At 38.0% G+C, this 14,543-nt stretch overlaps 1 protein-coding gene across 1 annotated transcript in view; it reads left to right on the forward strand.

Annotated features, from left to right (window-relative positions):
- Positions 1-14,543, forward strand: part of LOC149312387 (conserved oligomeric Golgi complex subunit 5-like) — a 193,779-nt gene that overhangs the window by 136,159 nt on the left and 43,077 nt on the right. The window contains exons 11-14 of the mRNA XM_089524517.1: positions 4,568-4,649; positions 8,640-8,844; positions 10,207-10,368; positions 11,570-11,669. Coding sequence (XP_089380643.1) covers positions 4,568-4,649; positions 8,640-8,844; positions 10,207-10,368; positions 11,570-11,669 — 549 coding nt within the window. The remainder of the gene's footprint in view (positions 1-4,567; positions 4,650-8,639; positions 8,845-10,206; positions 10,369-11,569; positions 11,670-14,543) is intronic.

The following is a 14,543-nucleotide window of genomic DNA, read 5'->3' on the forward strand; positions in this document are numbered from 1 at the left end:
TCTGTTCCTGTCCTGGTAGTGTCTACTGTACTTGAATACCTGTTGAATACATGTGAATACAGGTGACGGGGAGAGAGGATCCACTGTTGTCTGGAAAGAGTTAGAGAAGCTCTCCATGATTCTTTTTGGTTAAGCAGTAGAACACTATTGATTATTCTCCTACTTTGGAGCAAGCTATAGTACTGTAAACATCATGCTAAATAGCTGGCTCTCTTCTGTCAATTATCCTTGCTTCATCAGTTAAACCTCTCCTGCTTCCTTTGACAAAGTTCGTCGCCCACCACTGATTAAAGAGTTTGGTTATAATGTATTCAAATGCTGCTCGCTCCAATGCTGTAGGTTCGTTTTTTGCCACAGTGAGAGGCAGGTAATGCTATTGCAGAAAGGCAAGATAGCATTTCAAATCTTACTAGCTGTTCAGGTGTCTTGGTGTCTTCTAGGATCAGGAACCCTAGAGGTGAGCCACAGGACAAAATGAGTCGGACACTGTGTGGTACAGACTAAGACAGAACACCATATTGTTGAGAAGAAACCACAGTGAGACATCTGTACTGTCAGTTGACTTGACTGTGTCCCATTGCTCCATTAGTGGTCAGCTGTGTATAAAAAGGTGGAAACATCACCCATAAATGCTTTATTTTTCAAATACAAATTGTAGAAGACAGCAGTGTGTGTCTGTGCATCTGTATAACAGGCAGCAAGCTCCTTTCAAATGAGTGAATAAGTATGTTTTGTCTAAAAATACTCTACATCTTCTGTTTTATTGATGAATAATTTGAAATGGCATATACAGAGTCCAGCTGCGGTGCCATTTGTTGTTAGAACGCATTACATGGTATAGTAAGGTTTGCCTCATTCTGAGGAATTCATTGATTCTTTGATATTAAGGGACTAGAACACTGAGTTATATTTCGGAGCACTAGCTTTAAGATAGATTAATGTGAACAAGTAGGTTCACAGTTCTGTCACTACCAGCAGTTCTTGCCTTCAGGAATAATCTTATAATCCTGTGACTAGGCAGCCATAAGCTAAATTTGGAGTCTATTGTTGATCTGTGCAACTGCGAATGGATGTGATATAATGCATGCTGGAAATGCAGTGTGTCTGGTTTATTTGGAACCTCTAGCTTGAAATGTATTGTGCAGAATCATCCAAATCAAATCTTAAAATGCAGAAAGATTATGTAACTTTAACGTTTAAAACCTTGTTCCAATTACATCTGGTTTACTCTGTAAAGCAGAATTACGTCTCAGAAACAAACTGAAGTTGTTGTAACCAGGGAGCAGTGCAGTCACCGTAATCTGCCCCAATTAATATTTGGGTGCCACTCTTTAAACTAGCTGAAGTTTCTGAACAGTCATCAAAAGCAGCCCCATGTAGAGGGTGTTACAATAGTCCAAATGGACTAAGGCATGTACCACCATGTCTAGATCTGACATCTCAAGGAATGGTACAGTTAAAACTCAAGCTTTAAATGTGCAAAAGCACTTCTCTCCACCACAAAAACCTAGGCCTTCAGGTTCAAAGCTGAGTCTAGGAACACACCCAGACTGCACACCTGCATCTTCAGGGGGAGTGTAACCCCAACTCACACAGAATGAATCCATATTCCCTGATCTGCCTTTCATTTAACCAAGAGCACCTCTGTCTTGTCCAGATTAAATTAAAGTTAAAGTTTTTTTAAAGATTGATTTTAGCTGTATTTTGCTCTATACTGTGATATGTCTTAGATCCCATATTGAGAGAAAGGCAGGCTATTAAATAGGTACGAAGGTTTGTAACAGGTTGAAAATCTAAATAGATAGTGCTGTAGTCTTGGAATAATCCACTACTGTACACCATCAGGCAATGTCGTGTTAAAAACAATTTATCCTGTTCAAAGACCTGAATATGTGCATGAGCTACAAAATATAGAGTTATTCATAGAAAAATGTGTGTATGTACATAATGCCATGTGCAGCAAAGTACTATTCATTGGTCTGAATTTTTCCTATACAAAATGGATTTAATAATAAAATGTTTGTAACATCTCAAGTGAAGTAGCACTGAATGCTAAAAAAAACAGCTGAAGGATAACTGTACAACCAAGTATAATTCGTTTAGCAATTCCAAACTAACCTGAATAGCCTTTTCATGCACTGAAGTAGCTCAGAACATCTTAACTGGGATTCTTTCCCTGGCAAAGGGGAGCAGAGGCCTTGACTGCTTGGACCTCAAAAGCAGCAAAATCTGAGTTGTAAAATATTTCAAGAAAAGAGCATGGTTGGCCATACAAAAGTGTACAAAAATCAGATAAAAGGTATATACTCCAACTCCATGTGCCTGTCTTTATGAATGTTGCTGAGAACTCGGTTTGCTCAGAGAAAGAAAGAGCACTAAAATAAGCATGAAATGTACTTAAAATACATTAATTGGGAGTAAAATGCCTGAGAGGAGTCTTCCCTTCTTGTTGTATTGCTTTTAAGAGTAGGAATTTGATTGAAAAGATTGTCACAGAGCTGAAAAGATAATCGGATGCAGTCCATTACTCATCTTGTTACTAGCTTCTACTATAGAGGATTGTACTACAAGATGATAATCTCTCTCTTGCTCGACTTCAAAAAAAAGCATTACACAGTGGGCTTTCTCCCCTCCTATTTGGTTTATATAATTCAACTTTCTTTGCCATTCTTTCTTGGCTTTCAAGTTAATTTAATAATTTATTAAATATCTTAAACCTAGTGTCTCTTTAAGGCTATATGCCAGAAAAGCTGTAAGAAACAGACTGAAGAAAGCACTATTGTCTTCGTGTATCGTAACAGGCTCTTTTTAATGTTTGACTAGTAGTCAGTCTAGCAGAAGTCCTTGAAATTGTTTGTTCTTTGAGGCAAAGTAATGTCACCCCTCTCTATGTTGAGTTTGATACGGGTAGATTTGTCTGAATCCTTGGAAGGACATAGCTACTAAAAGAGACTGTGCCTCTGAGCCTTGTTTCTACTTGATTTTTGTTTTTATATTTTATTGTGGAACACCTCACCAGGTTTGTTCACTCAGCCTTCAGTGGTATAAATAGACTGAGTGATGAATAGCTCGTTGTTTATCAGTTTTTATTGTTGATGCTTTACTATTTCTTTATTTTTTAATTTTATTACATTTTATGTTTAACAAGTTAGAAACATTAATGCTTTACTATTGAAGGTGTCATTTTTGTAATTTTATTGTATGCTACCTTGAGTTACAGAAAGGCGTAATTCCATTGCTTAAGTAAGTAAGTTCTGCACTGTGGCCATTGTCACTGCTTCAATAAAACATCATCACCTACTGTTGCTCCTGGCTCTCCCCATCTCTTTAATGATGATGATGAAGATGATGATCTTTATATCCCACCTTTTCACTTAGGTAGAACTCAAGGTGACCTACAAATTAAATTGATTACAATATAATGAAAAACATAAAAATTCAAAATTAAAGCAGAATTAAACTATTAACCATATTAAAACAATTTAAAACATACACTTCAGAAAGAGCTTTTAAAAAACAGTTAAACAATACAAGCAGTTTACCTCAATGTTTCACAACTGAGGCTGTATCTGCACTGCAGAAATAATCCAATTTGACATCACTTTAACTGCAATGGCTCAATGCTATGGAATTCCAGGAATTGTAGTTTGTCTGGCACCAGAGCTCTCAGACAGAGATGGCTGAATGTCTCACAACCAGAAATCCCATAATTCCACAGCATTGAGCCATGGCAGTTAAAGAGTGTCAAACTGGATTATTTCTGTAGTACAGATGAATGCAAGCTATCTGTTTTCTTTTTGTATGACCTCCCAGATTAATACTGTACTTTTTAATATCCTGCCTAACAATATTGCATTCTCCCTCATTCTTTCATTATCACTGCTTCCTCCAGGGCATGAACTGCTTCCTGTTGAGTAAACCAAACAAATTATAGTTAATAATTATACTCAGTTATGAAAAATAAGTAAAGACAAATTGGAAACTCAGGCTGTGAAACATCTCGCACTTGGGAGGTACCTAACAGTTATTGAAATAATGTAAGCAGCATTTTGGATAGGATTCTAGCCTAAGAATCCTAGAAAGGGGGAAAGAATTACTGCACCACAGAACAATAATTCATCTAAAACGAACTGGAATGTTTTTCAATGACTGTGCTTCATAGTTCTCTTAATTACCTCCAACTTAAGTGTGATGTACACATGCAGTGTTCTACACATGTAGTGTACACATGAAACTTTGCTGTATACATAAGGCAGAATGGTGTTGTCAAGTAGAGTATCACTTCAGGCTGCAAAAGTGTTAACCATGTTTTTGAAACTCCCTGCCATTAAGAAAGGACCTTCTTACCAATAAAAACAGTAATATTTGAAAGGAATTTTTAAATTGAATTCTTTACTCATGGTAGTTGGTAGGAAAAATGTTCAGTTTTGCATTAAATATTCTTTCAACTGCAGCATTCAGATTTTTTTTTGTGATAATAGAATAGACACTATAACAAATAGAATGCTCCTAGTTATAAATTTGAGTCATATTTTTAATGTTTTTTTTTGTCTTCTTTTTCTTCCAGGATGGTCAGTCAGACATTTTGTACATATTTTGGACAGCAGTGACACAGACTCTTGCCTCTCAGTTTCAGAAAGCAACTGACTGTAAGTATTTAATTTAGCATTAATGATTATTGTATCTTCTGCAGATATCCTGAATTTTTAAAAATTTCATAAAAACCACCACCACCATTCCAACACAACCTGCATCCATTATGAGCTAGGACAGTTCCATTCAAAGTGGTGGTACTGGCTGCTGTGTTAAACACCCCTGCATACCTGTGCTGTATTTTGGTGTCCTCATATTTTTATAGTTCATATCTGGAGATAGCATGTTTTTGAGTGATCGATGACTTTTCAGGAATGGTTGGTTAGGTTCCCAGGAAAAAAGGATCATTTCCCACAAGGCATGTGGACATCCAGGTAAACAAAACCATCAGATCCAAAGTGCTCCTTCCTTCCCCCAAGTAATCTTCATTTCCTCTTGCAACTTCAGACAAAGGATCTCTTCACACAAAGAGCAGTAAGCCTTCCTAAATTTTGTTGTGTCTCCAGCCAGACTTCCCTGTCTATCCATCTGAGGACTATCCCGATCCAATTGCTGTAAAATTAAAGGCATCAACTAGTCTGGAATCCCCCTGGGACAAATAATTCATCCTTTGTTACCTGGCAAATAGCCCATCGCCTAGGGCTAGTTTTAAAGTATAAATATGGTTTCAAAATCTAACCTCTGTGCATACAGCCATCATACACACTAGTACTCTGAGAATGTATGTTGGAGCCCCGTTGAATATAATGGGGCTCATGCTCACAGCGCAGGAGAGAGAGCATGCCATGGGCACATGCACCATTCATTATTTTGCTGCACGGCTTCAATGTAAGCTGAAAGCCATGTATAGTGCATCCACATATGATGCGGGTGCACTGTATAGAATTTAGAGTGCTTGTAGGGGCTATTTTCGTGTGTTTTCACACTATTGGGGCATTTTGTGTGATTTGGGAGCAAAAATGGGACCTAAAATAGATTAGACACATGCTTTTTCTTTCCAAGATGAGTGCACCTCTTTAAAGGACTGGCTAATTGGAGTGGTAACTTTCTTCAGGAAGCCATTCCAGGATGGGTTGTGTTGAGGTAATCAACTTTCATCTCATCTTAGGAGTCCCAGAACCCAGGTTTCAGAAAAAAACAGTAGCTATGCAAGTAACTTGAACAGTTTTCACTGCTGTAATTCATTTGAGCTTTGAAGGGTTTAGATATTTTCCATAGCACTAGGAACAGAGTGAGTGGCAAAAGAAGCTGTACTAATTTATATACACCATACAAAAGAGTCAAACTGTCTTTCCCCTCTCCTTTCCTTCCAGTAGCTATCTGCTATAAAATAACAATATGGAGCATACACACCCCTTGGTGTGCATTCCCTTTTTAGCATTATATCTAGTTGTTCAGCCCAGGACGTTTGAATGTCTGACTTCAAAGTGCTTTGTCAATCGGACAGGCAGTGTTAAATCTTGGAAATGAAACAGACAAAGGCATTTTTTCTAATCTGGAGGGAAGAGATGTGCTGCGGAGTTGATATGGCCAAACGCATAACTTTCAAAAACAGAATTAAAGGACATAGCAAAAAGAGGATGTCTGTAGGCTGGTGATGAGGAAGGAGGAGGTCATTATCCTGGTGTATGGTGCCCTTTTCTGTTCACTTACTTAATGATTTAAAAAACCTTTTACAAAGTAATACTGGTGGAAGAAAATTATATTGGTGGTCAGAACAGTCTACATGTTCATGACGTACATATAACCATTGTCTACATAGTACTGGCAGTGATACCAGCTAGGAAGAGAAATTGCAGCAGTGAAACACTGCAATGTGCTAGAAAATGCCATTTCCCACAAGAGAAATCTATATTGAGGAAATTGGATTCTTCACAATCATATAAATAGTCTTGCTACCAGTTGTGAAAAAATTCCCTGCAGTGACCAAATAATGGCAGTATGGAGTTGATGGGTTTAGTTGCACTAAACTATTGTTTGGTCCTTATCCTGTATGTACAGGTATAAGTGGGATTTCATCTTGAAAAATCAGCCCACTAATGTGACTTAAGGCAGCTAAAAATAAAACTAATAAAGCAAGTGAAAACCACAAAAAGCAGGTGGATTTAGAATTTTTTTTTTCAAATGTCAACCAACAAATAATAATAAAAAATAGGAAAAAAACCCTGTACCTTCACAGTTTAAAAGGCCTCTTTAAAGTCAGCTTGACTAATAAAACCCTGTGTTCATATTTATAAAATCCTGTTTTTAGCCTGAGGTAGAAGGATGTCTAGTTGGCATCACACAGTGCAGTAACTCATGGTGTCATCCTACTATTGACCTCCTCCCATATCACACCGTGCAGAATCCTTAGTAATGTTTTTTGTCTTAGTGTTACTCATAAATTATAATCCCCATATATCACTGAATGTAATGGTAATAGTTGTGACATAAACAACTTGCAAAATTAAAACTATACCTTCAAATTACAATATCATCCACACAACATAAATGTATTTACATGTGCATAGTTTAATGGGGTTAAACTGGAAGTTTAGTAAGATGTGATTTTTTTTTAAAGAAAATTGTAAAAGAATTTTAAAAATTAAATTAAATTTTAAAAAATTAAAAAGACTAAAAAAATCATTTTAAAAAACCCCTGAAGTCTCTCCTTTCTCCTCCCACTGAGCCACACGCCACACACATAATCTCTTCAGCATTTTATAGGGATGCAAGTGAACACCACAGCGCATTTCTGCCAAAAGGCAGATGTTTGGAGAGCAGTAATGTCACTCCCCATTAGAGTGTCACCAGATGCAGCCCGCACCCTCCCACACACACACACCCTAGTGATGCCCTTAAAAATATCCCTGATAAATAAAATAGTGATCTGTGGACATACACATATTTTGAATCTTCATGCTGTGAAGAGCTATATAATATGATTAATTATAGAATCTCTGAGGTTTTATATATAATTGTTTTTCTAATTATACAAAGTTCAGTCCACACAAACAATGCTTTTCTTATTTGAATTTATTAATATTTTACCATGATGCATGCGAATAAATAGCATCTTTACAGCCATCCTTGTAGTTTCAGCTATCTAGTCACCTTTTTTAGAAACAACTGTTTTGTAGTTGCTTAGTAACCATGTGATCAAGAAGCTAGTTTACAGTGAGTGACTTCCTAATACAGTACTGTCATATATATGCCCTGTAGTTGCAAGGGACATACCAGTAATGTAAGACTGCAGAGCATCACTAGATTTTGAGGTGATGGAATCTCACAGGAGTATTGTGTTCCAATAGTATAAGTTCTCTTTGTTGTTGTGTGCCTTCAAGTTATTTCTGATTTATGGCAACCCTAAGGTGACCCTGTCATGGGGTTTTCGTGGCAAGATCTGTTCAGAGGAGGTTTGGCATGGCCATCCTCTGAGTGTGAGAGAGTGTGGCTTTCTCATGGTCACCCAGTGAGTTACCATGGTTGAGCCAGGATTTGAACCCCATTCTCCAGAGTCCTAGTCCAACATTCAAACACACTGGCTCTTATTTTTCTGCTTGAGGTCAAATGACATGTTATGACAAAATTATATGAATGCATTTGTCTTTTTAAGGCGGGGTACAAACCGCCGCTTTGCGGCGGTCTGCCGCCGGCGCCGGTAGATCCGTTGGGGAGCCGGAGCCTTCAGACGGCGCAGCTCCCGCGCGGACCGAAAAAGAAGCTCCAAAATGGAGCTTCTTTTTCAGTCGCGTTTGTGACGTAGCGAGGCTCCAGGGGCGCACTCGCTACGTCATAAAGGCTGCGACACGTACGGACGCTCAGCGTCCGATACATAAAGATGGCGGCGCCCATGTGGAAGGGGCGCCGCCATCTTGTACGTATAGGATACGTACTAGGGTTAGGGGGGTGCGGAAGCACCGCCCCTTCCTAACCCTAGTACGTATCCTATACGTACTAAATGGCGGTATGTATCCCGCCTAAATGTCTATCTATTAACATCCACAGCCTCCCAATGTGGTTTATTAAAAGTAATACTTATGATTCCCGTGTTACTTCTCTTGTAGCTTCCATGTTTTTGAAGCAAGCTTTTGAAGGTGAATACCCTAAATTATTAAGACTATATAATGATTTGTGGAAGCGACTTCAGCAATACAGTGAAAATATTCAAAGAAATTTTATTACAAATGGGAGTGCAGAACACTTTGCTGAACTTCAACAGATTGAAGATGATGCACAAGATATATTCATGCAAAAGAAACAAGATTATGAGTATGTATGGAATTAATGTCATTATAATGTATGTGTGTATATATGTGTGTCATAAGAGAATTCCAGATTCCAGTATTTCACTGGTCCCTGCAATAACAAGGTATTTTGTTTCAGTGTTTTAATAAAGGACAGTTTGTTATATGATTCTACACACTGAGGCATTTTCTATAGCATAAAGTTCTTATTTTTTTTTTGTACAAATCTTGCTGTTCAACAAACTTATTGAATCTAGTCCCACAGGCATGTACTATAAAGGCCATAAATTTTAACAGATTTTTTTTTTAATGCTAAATGTGTTTTTGTACTTCTGCCTTTGTGGCTTGTGGGATACATTTTGCATGAGTTTTTGAATTAGTGGGACTTCTCTGATGTGATCTTTGGCTGGAGTTTCCATACTGAGTCAGTGAAAGCCTTTCCAAAGTAGAATCTTTTAAAACCTGCATCTCTGTGCAGTTCTCTAAGAGCATAACATATCTGACCCAGCACTGACATTCTTTGATCTCAGTCCAAGGGTAAACAAATCCAAGGAAAGACTAAAAGAAGGAAGGTGCATGAGACCTTTGTGACTATCAGAGCCACTGGAAAATAAGAATATGCAGGATAATTCTAACAGAAATTCTTGTGTTCTGTTGCATTCTGTCTTCTAGTATAACAAGCGTACAAGCTTGGAGATCCAAGGAAAAGATTGGATAGGTCTTGCAGTTGGTTGTAGGATTTTTGTGGTTGTGTTGGTAATGGGTTAATGGGTTTCCTTCTGAGTTGAAAGCTGGAATGAATAACCTACATTGGGAAGTGAGTCGTTTCAGTCATTCTGTTTAATTTAATTTTAATTTAAGAAATATCTTTCTTAATTTCAAGTCTAATTTAATTGGGAAACTTGATGAAATTGGAATTATTCTGTGAAAGGGATGAATTAATTACTTAGTAGCAGACATATATGTACCGATTAGGGCAATTTACCATCCTTCAGATGTTTTGGACTACAAGGTCCTGACCATTGGCATGCTGTCTGTGGCTTATATAAATTGTACTAAAAGAAGCTTGGCAGGAGAAACACCAGGTTTCTTCATTTTGGGGTTGAGGTCTTTGTAAATAGTTTTGCTCATTGCAGGAATTGGCATTTTATAAGCTCTGAATTTTGTGTGAAATATACTATTGTATACTATGCCACTAAAAATGGCCTTAATCAATCTGCAAGCCTTGAAAGCAAGAGTGGTTGTAGATAAGGCTCTGGTAGAGCTTTAAAACTCTGCAAATATTGGGAAGATGTGGTTCAGCCTCCAAAGGATTAGTTAATATTTTATTATATTAAAAAAGAGAAATAAAAATCTTTCCTTGTAACCAATTGGCTCCATTCTCCAGTCCAGAAATAGCCCTGAAAGACTCTTTGCAACCCTATGAAGCTGCCTACTTGTCAAAGTCATTGTCCCGACTCTTTGACCCCATCAACCTTGTCTTTCCCCCTGGAGGTCGCAGTCCTCCTTCAACTGATGAACTTGACAGCATCATCAAAACCATTGCAAGGTAAGTGAATGTAATAAATTTCAACACATAACGTATAACATCATTTTGCCTCTCCCCTGCTTAAGTTATAATTTTGGAAATCAAAGTTCAGTATTGCTAAATGATTCATTGTTCATTAATTATAAAAGCAATAAACAGCAGAGTTAAACTATAGCTCACATCCTACATTTTATTTTACAAAGCAACAGAAGCTTTTCTTCAGCTGTGATCTCAGAAATAGGCATGTGAATTCAGTACATTATACTGTATACAGTGCATTCCCCATTCCTCACCACCCAGACTCACTGGGGCAACACCTTACACTGCAGCCACACTGCCATATTTGCTGTTGCTATCGCGGGAAGTAATCTCAACATTTCCCTTCAAAATAAGCCACATGGGGACAAAAAGAAAGAGCCTTGAGAAGGGATATGGGGGGGCTTGTGTGGGGGCTGTCGTTGTTTGCCCTGCAGTACCTGGTTACTTCTGTGCAGAAAAAGTAATGGTACGAATGGCATTTAACTGCCCACAAGACCTATTGCTGTGTGCCTTCAAGTCATTTCCAACTTATGGTAGCCTTAAGGCTACCATGCCACAGGTTTTTCTGGAGTTGAGAGGGTGTGACTTGCCCAGGGTCACCCAGTGATTTTCCTGACTGAGCAGAAAATCAAACTCTGATTTCCAGAGTCACAGTCCAGTGCTCAAACCACTACACCATGCTGGCTCTGTCTACAAGATTAGAGAGCTTAAATTCATTATATCTGGTGGAACACAGGAGAGCCTTTTTGATGGCTGCTCCCTAGATCTGGAATTCCCTTCCTAGAAAGGTTAGAATGATTTCCCTCACTATCCTTCCATAGATTGTGATTCAACAAGTCTTGACAGCAGATTACACAAGGGAAAAGGGCTTTCATAATGTGCTGTATTATTTATATGTGCAGTTTTTTTTAATGGCTATGTTGTTAACTGCTGTTAATTTAATTGATCATATATTTATATTTATAACTTTTGTATAATGTTAAATATTTTAAAGCTAAAAAATACAACAAAATAGAAAATCCACAAAAGCTGTGTTGTTTTAACTTCTGCAGTGATCCCACATTAGGAAAAAAGTGGTGTGTGTGTGTGTGTAAAATAAAGGAGTGTTGATGCAAAGATGTTCTTTCTCAGTTCTGTGGGCTAAAGTGATATTATAAAATCGGTGATTTACTTTTATTTTTAGTGAGCTGAATGTAGCTGCTGTGGATCCAAACCTCAGCTTAGCAGTATCAAAAAATGTGGCAAAAACCATCCAGCTTTTTGGTGTGAAGTCTGAGCAGCTTGTAAGTCATTCTCAATTGAAAAATGATTTTCTTTTTAAGTCTAACAATGTGTTTTTGTTTGCCGTAAATAATTATTAGTAAAAACAGAGCAGTTTGGTTGGCTACAATGTATGAATATTATTTCAGTTAAAATATTTTGGATAAAAATCATGTAAGCATGGTAATATGGTTAGACTTGACAACTCTTTCAGTTACTAGGTACTTGTAAATACAAAGAGAGGAAGAGAAAGTAAGTCATAGTTTGCCTGTATATTAACCTCCAAAATTTTTGAAGTAAGTAAATTGAATAATGGGCTGTACTGAGCACCAATCATGCTGTAACCAAATGCCAAATCAACTAATACTCAGTTATATTGGTGTAACTTTTCAGAAATTTTAACCAAACGCAGGAGAATTTTACATAGAAGCCCATAAATGAGCTTGCATCTTATCAAAACAGTGCAACACCATGTAAACCTGTGGCCTCAGGGACTTTGCATTTTAAAGGGTTCCTCTCTGTGATTATCTCTGGCAGGAGCAATCTGTCCCTTGCTCAGTAGTCAACTAGTTGTAGAGAAAGAGAGGGAGAAGGAGATGGAAAGGAGTGGTGAAAAAAGAGAAGAGGGGTGACCACATCTGCAGCTAGCTAGTGGCCCCACCAGCTCTGGCATGCAGACCCCAACAAATTGTTGTTCTGTTGTTTTGTGCCTTCAGATCATTTTCAGCTTATGGCAACCACACGGCTATCGTAGGTTTTTCTGGGGCTGAGAGTGTGTGACTTACCCAAGGTCATCCAGTGGGTTTCCACGGTCGAGCAGAGAATTGAACCCTGGTCTCCTGAGTCATAGTCCAACACTCAAACCGCTACACTCCTCTGGCTCTTACCTAACAATTTACCCCTAAAGTATTCAAGATATGACCCACAAGCAGTAGTGTAATGATTAGTTTTGAAGTGCTAAGACTCAATATGATAAGTCCCTATAGTCATGATCCTTAAGAGAATCCAAAAATATAGGCAGATCTTTCCATGGGTTACATGATAGAGATTTTATAAATGTGCACACACATGTGTGAACATTTTTTAAATCTCATGTCGTGTAACCCTTGGAAAGATATCTTTCAGCACCCATGTGGTCTGGCTTCTGGCTGTAACCGAAAAATCACTTCAGTGTCCCTTTCTTTAATTTTATAAGACAAGGAGTGCTGCTTATGAACAGCCTGCCATAAGAATGAAGAGTGTGTACGTGACTTCTTATCTGACCTTCTTCTTTAGGGGTTAAGAAAGAGAATAGATATGCTGCTGCTTCCCTCCTCCCACTTCCATTTCTACTAAAGTTTTTGACTGCCCTGACCAGCTGTTCTCTTCCTTGACCCACTTTTAGACTATGGGATTTACAAAGCAGTGCAGAAAAGAGTACATGATTTAGACCATGGAAGATTTTAGTTAAAAGTGTGCACGTGAACTAACAATAACAATAACAATAATAATAATAATAATAAGTGGATCATGGCATTGTAGCTCAACACACATTACACATTTGTAGCAGTATCTTGTCCCTTTTGCAAATTAAAAGAAAACTAAACCTAAATATTTGGGCATAGTTTGGTACAATTAAATAATTGATGTTTAGTTTATAAAATGCAAAATGTGTTTCAAACTTGCCAGGACAAATTTGCCAGTGAATTGTTAAATCAGTCGTGGCAGCCATGAGTTGGCAAGGTCCACAGGTGCCTCCTGCATGTGTCATCCATTCTTCTGTGTGGTGTGGAGTGTGATTCAGGGAGAAATGTGATTTCAAAGTGGCAAATGGTTTCAGAATAACAGATTGTAGAAGTATAGTGACAGGTAGATAATGGGGGTGTGGGGGGTTCACACCAGTAGATTCAAAAATGCTGTTGTTTTGAAGAGCTGTATTTCAGAACTGTTGTGACTCTCAGCTTCTTAACATCCAAACCTGAAGAGTGTGCTGAGATATGGGGTGTAGGAATTGTGTTACCTTTACTCTTCCTGTCAGTTAGAAGACAGAACCCTTTAAAGGTATTGTTTCTGCTACTTTGGAAAAATTATAATCAGCAGAAGCTGCAAGAGTTCGACCCTAAAGGTAGCAGATGTGCTTTAATGTGTTGTTACCGTGTGCAGTCAAGTAGTTTCCAACTTATGGCAACCCTAAGGCAACTCTATCATGGGGTTTTCTTGGCAAGATTTGTTCAGAGTGGGGGTTGCCTTGTCTGCCTCTGAGGCCGAGAGAGTATAATTTGCCCAAGATCACCAAGTGGGTTTCCATTGCTGAATGCAAATTCGAATCTGGTCTCCATAGTTGAATGCTCAAACCACTACACTATGCTGATACCTAGCCTTTAATTGATGTTCTTCTGCTTACTCTGTAGATATCATTTAATTCTTTTTCAGTGGTGTGGATAGCACATCTTCCCGTAAAACTATTCCGAGAGAGCTGGTTATGGCAAAATTAATGTGAGGAAATGCCTGAAGAATGAGGTGCTAATGTGTTGCCATCATTAACAAAACTGCTGTGTGTAAACATTAGCCTGTGCTAATGAATTCACAGGCAAATGCCTGTTGGATATTAGATGAGAGGAATTTACATTTCTTGTAAAACATGATTGTTTGCCTTGTGTTAATAATTTGCCTTTATTACATATTTACCTGCCTACCCAGTTTGTCACACATAACATCTTATGTAAATAGAAGAACCTATAGATAACTCCATGAGTTAGCCTCTTTTCAGGGAACAGTCAGCAAGGTGCCACTAGGATTCTTGAAAGAAGGACGTGATGTTGACATCTTTATTTATTTATTTTTTAAAATTCCCAGCATGTGATACTCCATTATTTATTTTAGTTATTTTATATTTCGCCTATCAGATACAAGTAAGA

This window comes from Sceloporus occidentalis, unplaced genomic scaffold (assembly GCF_023333645.1).
Source record: "Sceloporus occidentalis isolate IW3139 unplaced genomic scaffold, rSceOcc1.0.p SCAF_5, whole genome shotgun sequence".
Taxonomy (NCBI): Eukaryota; Metazoa; Chordata; class Lepidosauria; order Squamata; family Phrynosomatidae; genus Sceloporus; species Sceloporus occidentalis.